The sequence below is a fragment of the Seriola lalandi genome, unplaced genomic scaffold (assembly GCF_002814215.2).
Source record: "Seriola lalandi dorsalis isolate HSWRI2012SDOR001 ecotype SW California unplaced genomic scaffold, Sedor1 jcf7180002054487, whole genome shotgun sequence".
NCBI lineage: Eukaryota > Metazoa > Chordata > Actinopteri > Carangiformes > Carangidae > Seriola > Seriola lalandi.
Genome location: NW_019525040.1, coordinates 356403 through 371193, shown reverse-complemented (window position 1 = coordinate 371193; position 14791 = coordinate 356403). Strand labels below are relative to the sequence as shown.

The 14791-nt window shown below is 42.1% G+C and overlaps 1 protein-coding gene across 1 annotated transcript in view; it reads left to right on the top strand.

Annotated features, from left to right (window-relative positions):
• usp43a (ubiquitin specific peptidase 43a) overlaps nt 1-14791 on the top strand; it is a 99400-nt gene that overhangs the window by 25788 nt on the left and 58821 nt on the right. The window contains exon 3 of the mRNA XM_023412830.2: nt 11859-11962. Within this exon, the coding sequence (XP_023268598.1) occupies nt 11859-11962 (104 nt within the window). The remainder of the gene's footprint in view (nt 1-11858; nt 11963-14791) is intronic.

The following is a 14791-nucleotide window of genomic DNA, read 5'->3' as shown; positions in this document are numbered from 1 at the left end:
GCCAAGCCAGATTTGGCCGTCAGAGCTCTGCCAGGGGCTTCTCGTCTGAGGCTGCTTATTTTCTGTTCTGCCTTTGTTTCGGCCTGTCTGGAATCTCCATAGTAACAGCCAGAGAGTGGCGAGTCTGGCTGCACTTGGCGCTGTATGAAATGGAGTGGTGCTCTTCAGACAGGGTTAGGCCTAAGATCAAGAGGAGGGTACGGTGAAGTTATTTGCTTCTGGTCATGACAATAATAATGTAATAAATCAATATCAGTGTATAAAGGTTGATCATTTTGTTGAGAGATTTGGACACGGAGCTTTCGGAGAGAGGGTGTGACAGTGGAGAAGAGGTTATGATGGCTGGAAGAGAGCAGAGGAAAGCAGTGGAGCAGAGGAAGAGAGGTGGGAGGGGCTAAAACATGCCTGTGGCTTCCACTGTTATCTCCCAGACTGCCTTGTTACCGTAAGCCACCTTTTGAATAGGCTGAATTAGCGGCAGCCGTCCGGAGCTGAAAGAATAGGGGTGAGTCAGCCGGTTTACTGCACGGACAGCGCTTCTTTCATTGCCCCCCTTCTCTGGACCACTGTGTGCCCCTGCTCTCTCTCTGAGTTGGCCTCTCTCTCTCTCTGTCTCTCTCACTCTCTCTCTCTCTCTCTCTCTCTCTCTCTCTCTTCTCCTGCTCTCAGTCTTCCCACCCTCTACTGTATGGTTTGAACCAAAATATCGAGGGCCAATTACTTTTCCATCCAAAGACAATTACTCAGCTATTCATAAAGCACAAATGCCAAACCTTTGCTTCTTCCAGTGTCTGAAATGTGAGAATTTACTGCTTCTCTCTGTGTTAAATCATTTTAAGTAGAATATCTTTGTTTTTTCACGTGTTAATCTGATAGAAAATGTAATATTCAAACGTTACCTAGGCCTCTGGGAAATTATTAGTGGCAACCATAACTATTTTGTTGCGTTGTCATGCAGTTAAAATAAGGACGTTCTCAGTCTTCATGAGTCTCTGCTGTACTTTGTCAGCCATAGCTGAATGTAGATTGTTCCAGTGGTAATTGCGAGTTGCAGTTCTGCACTTTGAAGCTGACGAATCAAAATAAATACATGTGAACCTGAAACTCCTGAGGGATTCAGGACTAACCTTAGACCCGAGGCCGACAGGCTGAGTTTAAATGTGCTAAGATGGCCACCGCACAGAGAATAAACCCTTTTGATGTAGCAAGCTAAACAGCCCTTCCTCTGGTGCCATCATCAGGCCAGACTGCATTTTCATTGCCCCACTAGAAGGAGGATTACAGTCTCACTGGGAAGCCTGTGTAGCTTGTTAAGTAATTAAATAAACACTGCTGGTTGCACATATTTTCCTTAACATCCTCCTGTCATGCTGCATGCCTCTCTCGACGGCCGCTAAATTATTTTCTTATCTCCCTGTCCTGTACAATATTACATCCTCCATTGTCATATTTCTTATCTTGTTCTGCTGTCTGCACCTCTCCTGTTTCTTTGTCTCCATCTACATCCACTTCTGCTTGTTGACCTCGTTCGCCCTCTGCCATGCCGCCTCTCCCCACTGTTCATGTGAGATACAAGTAAAGACTTTAAGCACAGCTTGATTTGCCATTAGAAGCTGTTTAATTAGAGAGTGAGCTGAAACCGTGTTGACGAACTCTCAGGTGTAAGACACGCATACACATGCTCTCTTCTAATGAAAACCTGGCCTGTGCTGATATGACTTCCGTTCAAATGCTCTGGTGGCAGCCGCTCTCTCTAAAAGACAAGAGTGGGTCTGGCTGTCTCCTGAAGCAGCCAACAGCTATGTCAACATTGGCTCGCCTAATTTCGCACGCTCAGTGGGAGACGTCATCTCATCCTGCAGGAGGCCGAAAACATTAAGCTGATACCAGCAGCTTCAGCAGTGTGGGCTACTTCAGCTCCTCTGAAAATGTTCCCAAGAATAAGTTACTGAGCGCGCGAACACACACACACACACACACACACACACACACACACACACACACACACACGTACGTACACACAACAACAAGACATTGAGCGTCAGTCGTAAAGGATCAAATGAAGGTGAGCAGAGCAGACAAAACTATTTATTCAGTCCTGTCAATTAATGACACCAAGGGAGCGTTTATTTGAAATAAATGTTTGATGTTTATGCAATCGGGTGACACAACGCAGAGCGTCACCTACCCTCTGCCCCCCTGCTTTAGCATTAGTGAGGCTGGCTGGTTAGAAAATTCAACTTGTTTGTACAGAAATTCCACTTTCTTTATTTGTATTTAGTTCAGTTCCTCCAGATTAATTAGTTTTAGTCTTCACTTCTTGAATCTCTTATAACGAGGAACAGTTATACAGTTGATTTGGTTCACTTTTCATTTAATCTGCCTGTGTACTTTTTGGCAAAGGGAAAGTCTTTGTTTCCAACTTCTGAGACGTAAAGGTTTTCTGTACAGTTTATTTGCCCCCGTGAACGCGATGCTTTTCAGATGCGTAACATGTTAATGTACTTACTACAACAAATACTAGCGCCACTCACAGCAAACTGCAGCAGCTCCGGTGAGTCCACGTTTCTGGCACAGTTATCGGTGGCAAAGTGCCGGCCACACTGGGCAAATTTACTTGTGTGGGAAACAAAATGAATTTGTCACTGGTGGGTGGGAAAGTGTAATCACCGAGCCCTGGCTGTTTTGTTTTTGTTTCTCTGCAACAGGACATTGTTAACTGCGTGGGCAGCCTCTTCTGGCAGCAGACGTGAGGATAGTTTCATGTGTCGGTGAAATGGTTATAACCACACAGCCCTCTCAAAACAGCTAGGTATTGTAGTTCAATGATGTCAATTAACTTTGATCCCCAAACGTTTGTCTCTGCATGCGTGTAAGGTGGTTTGGATTTTTGTGGCGCTAACTTGAAAACCCAGTTGGTTTGGAAGAGACAGAAATGTGGCAGCACATACTGTAGGTGAGGTGCCACAACCGAGGGCTGGGGCAGGGACAAATTGTGTTTCGTTCTCAGAACCACTTGGCTCAGCTCAGGGATCTGTCTCTCTCCAGGTTTTATCATGAGAATTTCTCCAAACGTTTTCGCTGTGTGAGCTGTGAGAGATTACGTTTCTGGTCGCTCTGGTTGAATTTGGCACTTGAGGATCAAAAACGCTTTGCCACAGTGTCCCGAAAACACAATTCCTTCCTGCACTTACTCCAGCATCTCTCATGCTCTGCTGCAACAGTTCTGCTTCAGTCACCTCAGTGAACGTCATCGCTCTTGCTTTGTGGCCACGGGCCAAAAATCATTTAATTATTAAAGTATTTTTTGCAAGAAATAGGCGTTATTCTGACCCCGCCTGAATACTCATGTGGAGCTCGCGTGTTCATGTGTGTTAGAATGAAAGTGTGTAGGCACATGTGAGTTAGTGTATGGTAGTGTGTGATGTCTGCCATGAGCTGGCATTTTTTTTTTTTTTTTGGAGTGTGTAGGGATGACTCAGAGCAGGGTGCTGGCAGCTAAGGTGAATGTGTTAAGCCCTTTGAGCTGGCGAGTTGATGAGAAATGTGGTTTGAGACGATAAGTGAATCGGCATCTATCCTCAGCCGGACACAATTTACTTTTTTAGAGATTATTTTTAGTCTCAATAAAAGACGAATTTTTCTTCCCAATTGCAGCTTTAGGTCGCTCAGCACACTGACACAGTAGGATTATTAAAAATTACATTTCCTTATTGTCGTTTTACAGAAGTGCCTTCAGGCCACTTCAGCTGCGGTGTAAGAGCTGCTGCCTTGCAGATGCCAGCTGGCGTTGAAATTTTAAATGTCAGTGTTAAGTGTTAAAATATCAATTCAGACACTTAAGAGTGAAAACACACTCCGTAGCTGCTGCACCTTAAAGTAAGTAAAAAAGTAAGTCCACACGACTTAAAAAAAAAAGTAAAGAAGGGAAAGTGTGACAGTACGTTAAAGTGATACTCAAGGCAAAGTCTATATCTCGAGTTATGAAACACGCACTTGCTGAAGACTTGAAAGGTGATTGCAAAAAGTTTTGTAGCTTTCCTCCCTTGCTCAGAACGGAGGCAGTGGTCATGTTGGCTTCACGGTGGTTATAATGGATTCCAGAAGTGATTGTGATTGTTCCAATTGCGTAACGCACCTATTTCCATCCAAGTAAGGTTAAAAACTCCTTTAACAACTTTTGTCTCAATCTTCAGACTCGAGCTGAGGAGCAGGTGTCATGTCATGTTTCACTTGCAAATATTTCCCCCCTGTGTTGCATTAACTTCAGCCGAAGTCTGACACGTTGAACGCATTGCAACGTGCATTTCCTGTTTCGGTGTGATCTCCTGGCCAGCTCTGGCAGACAGGTCAAACTTTACCTTTCTTCATCTTTGACTGTACGGATGGAGTCATTATTGTAGCAGGTGTCAACACCCTTTTAGCTCAGTAAATGATCCGTTACCGGTCCACAAGCTGCAATATCACTGTCACAGTTTGTGATCACTTACATCACGTCTAGGTCATCACTTACACACTTCTTACTATCCACACTAGTATATCACTCAAGTTTTCACAGGTGTAGTGAAAACTTGAAGTCCTGATTGTATTTTCAGTTCCAGTGGCCAGTTGCTGCATGATTGTGAGCTTTTAACTTAACTTACCACTTGTTGCCCATCTGGTCTTGACCTTCACTATAATACCTTTTTTAAAGATTATTATTATGCCTTTTATTAGACTGTTACAGTGAAGATAGACATGGAAAGTGGGGAAAGAGAGCAGGGGATTGCATGCAGCATATAGTCCGGCTGGCCCTTGAACAAACTGGGGACTCACCGCTCAGGGCATTTAACACCCACTCGACTGTCAGGTCGCCCCCTCTTTAATGCGTTTTGATCAGTTAACAGATTATTTCTCAGGCAAGGCCATTTATGTACTTAAATATTGTTTATATGAATGAATACTACATAGTTGCTTTGAGAAATAAGCATGGTTTTACCAAATGACAACAGTTTGAATATGTTTTAAACATCTTGGACAAGTTCCTAATGTGGGCGTCACGCACAAATTGACACCTCGATATTTAAATTCCCACTTTTCCTTGATTTTCTTCTGATCAATATTACAACACCTTTTCCCATCAATGAAAATCACATTAAAACTCTGTTGCCGTGATTCCCTGTCAAGCACCTGCAGTCACTGGAAAACACTGACCAGTTGCTTAGTTCACAACCACGCGGCCTGTTGAGGATTTTCTGATCCTACGCAGCCGTCACCGGACATCAATGTTATGTCAGAGAGATGTTGGACTCTAATAACTAATTTGGAAGACTTTTTTTTTTTTGTCAAATTAAATTTATTGTATTTAATAGACTTTGTCCTGACATTGAATTTTGGCCACCTGACGTCACAACCTACATTGAACCAAATATCAACGTCTAATGACATCGGTGGCCAGCTGCGTGCCTGCAGGGGAGTGATTTATTCTGGAGTAGAAATACACAAGCGTGTCAGTGCCATGGTTGCAATCTGCTGCCCCTCGGTCATTTGTCAGTCTCCCCACCTCCAGGCCAGTCTTCTTCTCCTGGTTTGTTCATGTTTTGCTCCTGCCCAACTCACTCATCCACACACACACACACACACACACACACACACACACACACACACACACACACCAAACACCCACTCCCTCCCATTGTTATAGTGATTTCAGATTCTTTTGGTTTGGTTTGAAACTACAAGCTCCCATGTAATGTACACACACACACACACACACACGTACACATACACATGTACACACACCTTCAAATATACTACCACACTCAGCAAGCCAAACTCCCACTCACTCCCCAGCGTGCTGTCGAGGAGGGCCTCAGTAACGTCTCACATGAATGCGTGGCAGGGGATTCAGCAGGGCTTTGATAACAACATATGTTTTCATGTAGGGATTGGAGTGTGAAGATCTCTGGAGGGAAGCTGTGCCTCTGCCAGCAGACAAAGAGGGCATAGGGCCAAAGAGATTTCCAGTGGCTGCACTGGAGAAATGTTTCACTGATCACGCAGAATTGAGTCTAAAACCAAGTTGAGGGGTTCTAAGGAGCAATGGCTGGGAGAAGAAAAATGATCTTGTTTTCATGCCAACCAAATATCATGCACTTCCTTGCTGATGAAGGCTGTTATGACCAAACTAATATACAACATATGTTCACTGGGCCCATCATACAGGGTCCCAGTAAAAATGCATTGGGATTTCTTATTTTTTTTAAGGATTTGACCACATCAGTGAATATTTTAAATATTTATTAATATAATAATAAAATTAATATAATATTATTTCTGACATTTTTTGGCAGTTGCTGTCATATAAGTGTGTTTTCATGACTTTACAAAAACCTGCATGTTGTGATGTCCTGCAGTGGTGAAGTAGGTAAAGACGGACAGACAGGAAGGAAGACGAGACAGCAGCATATGAAAGCTGTAGGTGGGGAAATGATTATGAGACCGCTACGCAGGATCCCAAGACAATCAAAGTAGCAATCTGCTCTTGTTTTTAGCTTAGCTGTGAGCATAGAGTGCACACACACACACACACACACACACACACACACACACACAGGTAAGTTCCCTGGTGAATGGAGTTGACTGATTGCCAGCAACACATTAACACCTTTGTGTCCGGTCGTTTGAGCACGTATTTGTTCAGTGTACAAGAGAAATGCTCTATATATTTCACTGTTATCATACATTATTATAAAGTCTGTGAGAAACTATCAAGCGGTCTTGATGTTTCTTGTGACAGTCAGTGAACTGAAGATCTGACTGAGGCTGACTGAAGTGCCAGCATCACGTCTCTACTTTGACAATGCAGTGGTTGGGGCTGTGCTTCCTTGAAGTTCATATGTGTGTGCACTTCTGCTTGTGTTTTTATGCCTCTGTGCGCGCGCGTGTGTGTGTGTGTGTGTGTGTGTGTGTGTGTGTGTGTGTGTGTGTGTGTGTGTGCGTGTGTGTGCGTGTGTGCGTGCACACAGGCCCTGCTTCTTGTGAGTGTGTGCAGAAAGTGCAGTGTTCTCACTGATACACAACACCCCATGAAGTCCTTGTGGGTTTGCCGCTCCTGTGATGCGATGATGCCGAGCTCTGCTGATGGTGGTGATATGTACCCGTTTGACCTCTCATTGCTCAGAGCAGGAGTAAACAGAAAGGGAGAACAAAAGAGTCGGAGGACACAATGTTCTTTTCAAAGTGACCTTAGTTCTTTTTAAACCCCAGAAAAATTTGCTCAATATACTGGGAATGGCTTCGCTGCCAAAACTGAAAAGTAGTTCATTTAAGAGCACCACTGCAATAATAGAAACAGGCTCAGCATAGCAACGTTACTATAAACGCTCATCACAAATAATTTGCTTCTTTTTCTCAAAGGTTTGCATGTCCAAATCCCAGAATCCATTGCTAAAAGTCCTCCAGGCTTTTTGGCGAGTACACTAAATTAGATCGGTTCTTTGTGCTGTAATCGACAAACACCTGGCTGTTTGGGCAAAAAAAAAAAAAAAGAAAAAGAAAAGACAGAAGAAGAATATTTCCTCTGGTCTTTTCCCTGGTTACTTGCTGTAGTTGTCACTTCTCATAACCTCTCTGCTTTTTCTGAAAGCAGCTCCTCTCCAATTTGACACTACAGTCATTTAGAGAACAAGGCAAATCAGCTACTTAAGCTCGAACACGCTGAGCTCTGAAAGCAGGGCCGATATGTCAATCTTAGAAATCAATTACACTGCCAGGGGGCATGTAGCTGCTGCCGGTAATTTTGTCCCCAAGCAACAGGAGACAGTTTAATATGGCCTAGATCCGTTAGCATTCAGAGTTTTTTCTTTTGGATTACACCCAGTGTGACAATTGAACAGCTTAGTGCTTCTGAATATTAGTATTCACTTGTTATTACTGCGGCCGGCCCCCGCATCTATTTTTGGCAGATGATAGCAAAGCTGGAGCAGTGTTGTGGTGGTATTCATTATTCCCTTGGTGCTAAATAAAGAGAGACACAGTACACTCAGTGCTCTTTCTCTCCGTCTCTCCCAGTGTGTGTGTCTGCAGTATACTGTATGCCACCTTACCGTACGCTATACTGTATGTGTCTTATACGTGTTGGATATGCCCTTCTTTCTCTCTCAGTGCAGTCATCAGTTCTCTGTTCTCAGGTCTGGTTGTTGACCTGCTTATGGTGGAAGACGCCTTTTCAAGCGCGCGCTGAAAAGCTCTGCTTTTGATTTATTATGCACAGAGACTGCAAGTATCAAAGCCGGCCTTCTTCTCCTACTCGCATTACTCTCTTTACAATACCGTACTTCCCATTGTTAGGTTACCGTTAGTACCTACACCACGTAAATGGTCATCGTAAATAACTTCCCTTCATTCTTGCTGCTATGTTTTTCATCAGCTTCATGAGGAAACGGTGAATAAAAGATCGGAATTCACCTTTACTCAAGTGATCAGAATAAATCATGCGTAATTTTACTTGTATTGGTGAACTAAAAGCTATGCATTAATATGAATTACGGCACAATAAGTTCCATTAAACATTATTTACATTTTATATTGGGCATATCAAATGTTACAGTGGTGCTCATTGCACATTATGTATTTCATTGCTTTGGGAACCATATACTCTCTGTTTTATGTCTAAAACACATTCAGTGTATTAATGTAAACACCATCTTGTCATGCCCTCGTTCTTGTGCTTTTATAAGAAGAGTTGTCACATTAATTAAAAAGAAATGCTAGAATGATCCTTGGGTTGAGGTATTTATTTAGAAATGTACTGAAATGTACACGTGTGTGAGCAAGATGCTTCAAACAGAAATGAATGAATGGCCCTGGTGATTAGCCTTTTCCTTTATTTTTAGGCCACGCTGTGACAGATGCAAAAAAAAAAAAAAGTTCCCACATGTTGATTTAGGGGGAATGAGGCCAGGGTTTCCATGGTGATGCTCGTAACCTAGTCTGTCTCTGAGGGTCTGAGGATTGTTCTCCATTGTCCTCCAGAGAAGAGATGGAGAAAAGAGGGCGAAATTGAGAGAAAGAGAGTCGGTCACAGCTCAGCTTGGGATATGCAAAACAGATGTGAAATACAGACCATTGTTATAGGGGGAAAAAAAAAAACATTTTTATTGTTTCTTTCCCGGATATGTTCACAGATCCATACAGAGAAAAATTAGAGTAATTATTTGTTTCCATATTATGAAAAAATAAGGCTTTGTTTGAGCTTTAAAATCACATATGACTGTCAGACATCCAACACAAACTCATCCAGTCCATCCAAGATTGAGAAGCTCTGCATCTCAAGCATTCAAAATAGCTTTTGGGTAATTCTCGTTTTTTCATTCTTGCACCCAACTCCTCCTCACCATGAGCGAAACTCAGCAGCACAAAATGGAAATTGAAGTCAACTTGAAATAGCCCCTGCTGCATCGCTTGGTCCCCAGGTGCTGATGAATCCCTTTTCCAATCTCCACAGCCCACACAGTCCTTCTAAACTGTCCATTAAGAGTGATGTGCTGCTAAAGGTTCGCTCTCAGGCAGAGGCACCTCCTTCCATTTTGTTTACACATTAGCCTCTTATTATTTCTTACCTTAATCATGCTGTTTCCACTGAATGCTGTTTTATTTTACTGCACATATAACATAAGGCCATGTCAAGACAGATATGCAATATTTTCCGCACTCATTGCTTGCGCAGATGGCTGAGGTGTGAGCATGTGGAAATACTGATCCCAAGCATACAGCAGTTGTAGCTGCCAGTTCTACTCTCCGTTGCGTTGACTCTTGGTGTCCTCGCAAGAACCAGCAGCGCTAATTGTAAGTCTTGTCTTGTGTTTTCTCCTTGTAGCACTGTATTCATCACTGTTGCATTTTTGTAGCGATTTTAAAGGATAATGAGCTTTTATATTGTGTTTTTATCCACTTAGGGGAGGCATGCATTCAAGTAAAGAAAAGTCTGGAGATGGGCTGAGGTGGAGATTGAAAACAAACCGTCACACATGCTTTTTGGGCTTAGTGCTTTCGTTTCATTACATATTCTGGAAAGAGACATCCTTGGAGAGGTGTTCAAAGATGCCAAAAAGCAGCTAATTGTTCCAAGTGAATGCAGCAGTGATTGGTTTTCATTTGAACAAAAGAAAAGCTTCAGCAAAGTTGGATTGCCATTATTTCTGAAAGACACAGTGCGAGACCAGCGCAGAATGTCTCATTTCCCCAGAGAAGGTGGAGAGATCAGACCCTGGTATCTCGATGGACTGCGACTTTGTTTGCTAAAAGTCCCACACAAATGTTCCAAACTGAGTATTACGTTTTGTAGTCAGTATGTCAAATACTTAACAATCTCTCAGAGGTGAAACGTTTGAAAGCCCATCCTGAATAAACCAAGTTAGAAAGTGTTCATCACTCATATCACAAAGAGTCAGTATACAGAAGCAAAAGGCCAATCTTTGCTCCTGAAGAAGAGCGGTGTGTTTCAGGTGTTATAAAGACCCGACAGAAGACTTTTCTCACAGCAGACTATTTGAATTGTCATAGCAGGAAAACCACGGACAAAGCAAATTCAGATAACAATGGCTCAGTTCCATAAAGAGCCATGTTGTTAGCCAGCATGTACGGTACCAGGACCCTGGAAAAACAGCTCACCTAAATGGAATTCTGTCGTTTTTTAATGTTATTAATTACACTGTGCTTGTGCTGCTATGACAATCCCAAATTTCTGCTATGAAAAATGGTGACTCTGCAGCGCACGATTTATGGCCAATGCTGACGTTCAGTAAAAGTAAGCAGAAAAAGTTGGAGAGAGAGAGCTATAGCTATATATAACTATCGCTATGCCCGTTACTCAGCATACAAACATAACCATTCTTGCTGTGCAAATGTTTACAGCCCTCCGGTGTGGTCTTGCTCCTCCGTTGCTCCGGTTCATAAAGAAAAGCTTGAGCAGTCCTGTAAGAAAATGGGAGAAGTATACGCAGGGTTAGTGTGGTGACTCCACAGCACTTAGACTTAACTCACTGCTTGTGTGTGTGTGTGTGTGTGTGTTTAATCAGTCTTTACCACCTGGTGTTAGACAGCTTTCATATTTACTATATAAGATAAAGCTTCAGCAATCTGTTGCTCTGTTTCCCCGAGTAATACTTGTCCATTTTTTATTCATTGCAGTCGTTCTTTCACTCTTAAATTTAACTTTGAAGTCTTTCTGTCCTCCTGCTGAGTCCGACAGAGCACGCAGGGCATCGCAGCCATTTAATTTATTCAGCAAACATCAGCGTGACGCTGAAGACGTTTGACATCTCAAATATTTCTGTGACTCCAATTTGTGCTGACTCTTCCACTGTTTACAGTTTAAACTTTACTACTTTCACAGACGGATGCAATCCCTCCTTGCTCTAACATTTTATGTGAAAGTGAATCAAACAGAATGCAATGTGGGAACAAAATAAATTTGGGGGGAAAAAAAATGGTGATTCATGTCACAGAAATGGCAAATAAGTGTAAAATTTCTTCTTTTTTTTTCTTCTCTGCCATCACCTTTGGTTAGCGCTACCTTTCACAGAGTTTTGCCCTCTTGCTCTGAGGTTCTGATTTATGTCTTCCTGTGCAACAAAGCAATTTCAATCCTTTGCCAGCTGCAACTCTGTTGCCTGAAATTAATTTGAGCAGAGTGAGTAAGAACAGATGGGATGCACGTCTTGCATGCAGCTCGCCTCATTTCTTAAAGAATATCTCTCCAACGGCAGCTTCAATTTATTTACCTTACAACATTTAGGATACTAGTGTCTTTTTTAATATCGTCGTCGTGTCCAGAATGTAACTATATTTTCACCTGTGTGTCTCTTTGTCTGCAGGGACCCAGTCCATCGGAGGATCCCTCCAGTCCCAGTTCAGCCAGCGCACAGCAGCCTCGAGGTCGACACAGTTTTGTCCAGGAACACTTCCAGGCTCAGTACAGGTGAGAAGGACAAACATAAACAGCGCGCTCAGATATTGTTCCTCGTTTATTCAAGATATTGGTGTTTTTTTTGTTTTTTTTGTCTTTGTAACTTTTAGGAATTTCTGTCAAAAGCATGTAACTAAAAGCTCCAAGTAAGAAGTAGGACGAGAACATATTTTGGTAACGATCCTTATCAATTATGCAGAATGGAGGCTGGATTCTACAGGGCACTATATCTAATGTCCTGAGGTTGTGTTTGAATAAACAGAGTGCAATACATACCATAAAAGAGAATATGTTTTCAGCACAGGTGAGAATGTATTTTCTCTCCTGTGGATAAGAATCAGTAGCTTGAGAAAGTAGGTCAGACAGGCCTGCGAAGGATTCAGGGGATTTATCTTCAGTACTGGCTTCTGGCTCTTTTTGCTTCATTCACAGTGGAAAGTCGGAGACTGTGGATCTCGGGTTTAATAGACCTTCTAATGAAATTGACTCTAGACCTTTCTGTAACCTTGTCTCCACACTTGGTTGTGTACGTTCACTTAACCTCTCGCTTTTGCCTCCCATTGGATTCCTGGACGATGTAAACAAAATAAAAGATGGTAAATCCAGGAGATATAGCTTGAAGAAAACGTTAGGCTATTGGACAATCAGATGATTTGAAATGACTAACTTGGAAACAGTCTCTCTTGTACAAAAACAAACTGTCACCAAAGCCAAATACAGCAAAGTTCTCATTTTCTTTTTTTTTTTTTTTCAGATTTTTCTACTGCAGAAGGAAAATAAACAAATAGAATATACAATTCTGTCCATGCAAACTTCACAATGTAATGAACTCACACGGACTTTCCCACTTGCAAATGGGTCCAGTATGGCGATAAAAGCCACTAATGCTGGATCTGTATGGAAAGGCTCTCTGTGGGAGGTCAATCCATACTATATGAGACTAAGATGTGGTTTTATTTATTCTGGTGGATTGCGGGGGGGGGGGGGGGGGGTCTTGTTAGTGTTGTACACCTCCAAACTCATTTGTTTGCTTCAGAACTTCACCCAAAGAAAAGTAATAGGCAACTTTATAATAACTGATTCATCATTTGTCATTTCTGCTCACAAACATTTGTTGTTTCCAGCTTCTTAAATGTGAAAATTTAATGCTTTTCTATGTCATATATGACAATAAACTGTAGAATATATCCTAGGCCTTTTTATAATGAAAAATTTTCACATTTTTCTCATATTGTATAGGCAAAATAGATTCATCGACAAAATAATCAGTAAATGAAAAAAATGCATTAGTTGTAGCCCTATTTTTTTCTTGTTATAGCATCACATTTATATAAACTTTGCTAAATGTCAAGCACTAATTAGGTAGCTTTAAATGCAGATAAATAGAAAACAATCAAATAAATAAGAAACTCTGGGTTTAATTAATTTGTGCTGTGTTGTCTGTAAAACTTTAACTGGGATGTTGTAAACATCATTTAACCCAACATTTTCTATGACTAGTGTTTCATCTTTTTTTGCAATCTTTAAGGTGGAACTGTTGTTGGTGAAATGTAATCCCATCAGTGGGGAATGAAGGGAGGTGGATGAATTGATCAGTTGCTGCTTATGACAAATTGTCAAGAATGACAAACCGTTTATTTTAACAGTATCTTAACTGTATTTACTGTCAGCACTGAAGTTCGAGACCGGCTCAAGTCGGTTTGTCAGAGTACACATTTGCCCTCATCACCACTCTGCTGCGTCTGGAATTAGGACCAAATTAAGTTTCAGATAGATTTCACTCTCTTCTCTCGCTTGTTTTGAATTAAATTCCCATCCCTCATTTCAGCCAGGCGGCAAATGGGCAAAGGCTTATTTGTGTGTGAGTTGAGGGGAGAAATTCAAGGTCAACCTGTGACGCTTGTACAGTAGTGACCACTACACACTGCGAGGTTAACCAGCTATTCATTCGTGGGATTATCCCATTTCCTCAGTGAAGGATGATGGATTGAACGCATCGAGTCGGACTGTATCCCTGCAGTAATAGTCTCTTTTTTGTCTCTCTCTTCCCCATTCTCTCTTACTATTAACACACACACACACACACACACACACACACACACACACACACACACACACACACACCATCACACACAAAACATCCTGTACTTGCCTTGTTCTTTTTCCCGGCTCAGACGCACATACACCTCATTTCCCACATGACATAAATGTCCCCTCTCCTCCTTTTTTCCTTTTCTTTTCTTGAACAATTCAGGCTATATTTAGAGGGGCATTTCTTTGTGCTTCTATTATTTGGCTGAGTGCAGGCGGGGTAATACTTTCTCCTTGCATAAGAGCTTCTGTAATTAGCTCTAGATGCCACACATACACACTCACAGACCCACACACACACCTCCAAGCACTGCTGAGTGGGAGGCAGTGGGGAGGGGGGAAATTAGATATATGTGCTACACACATGCAGAATTATCCAGCATGTGCACAAACAGAGAGACGTTAATGTTATATTTGTACACATGATGACACGTGATCATTACTGAATTGATGTAATTAGCTAAAGTGCCAGTGCATCGTGGCACTGCTTTGTCTCTGCTAAAGAGGCTAAGCGCTGAGGCGTGATCACTTCTGAGTCTGGTGGGGACACTGGAGAAGCTTCATAATGGACTAGTGGTGGACCACAGGTCACCTGTAAGACGTTTCCCTATCACAATTATGGGTATGTGCAAGAAAGGCACCGGACTCATGGTGCTGATGTATTGCAGAGGGTTTTGGCAACAAACATGCACATATGTTCAGTTCACAGAGTACTCCATTGATGTTATGTTGCTCTTCTGTATTATTGCT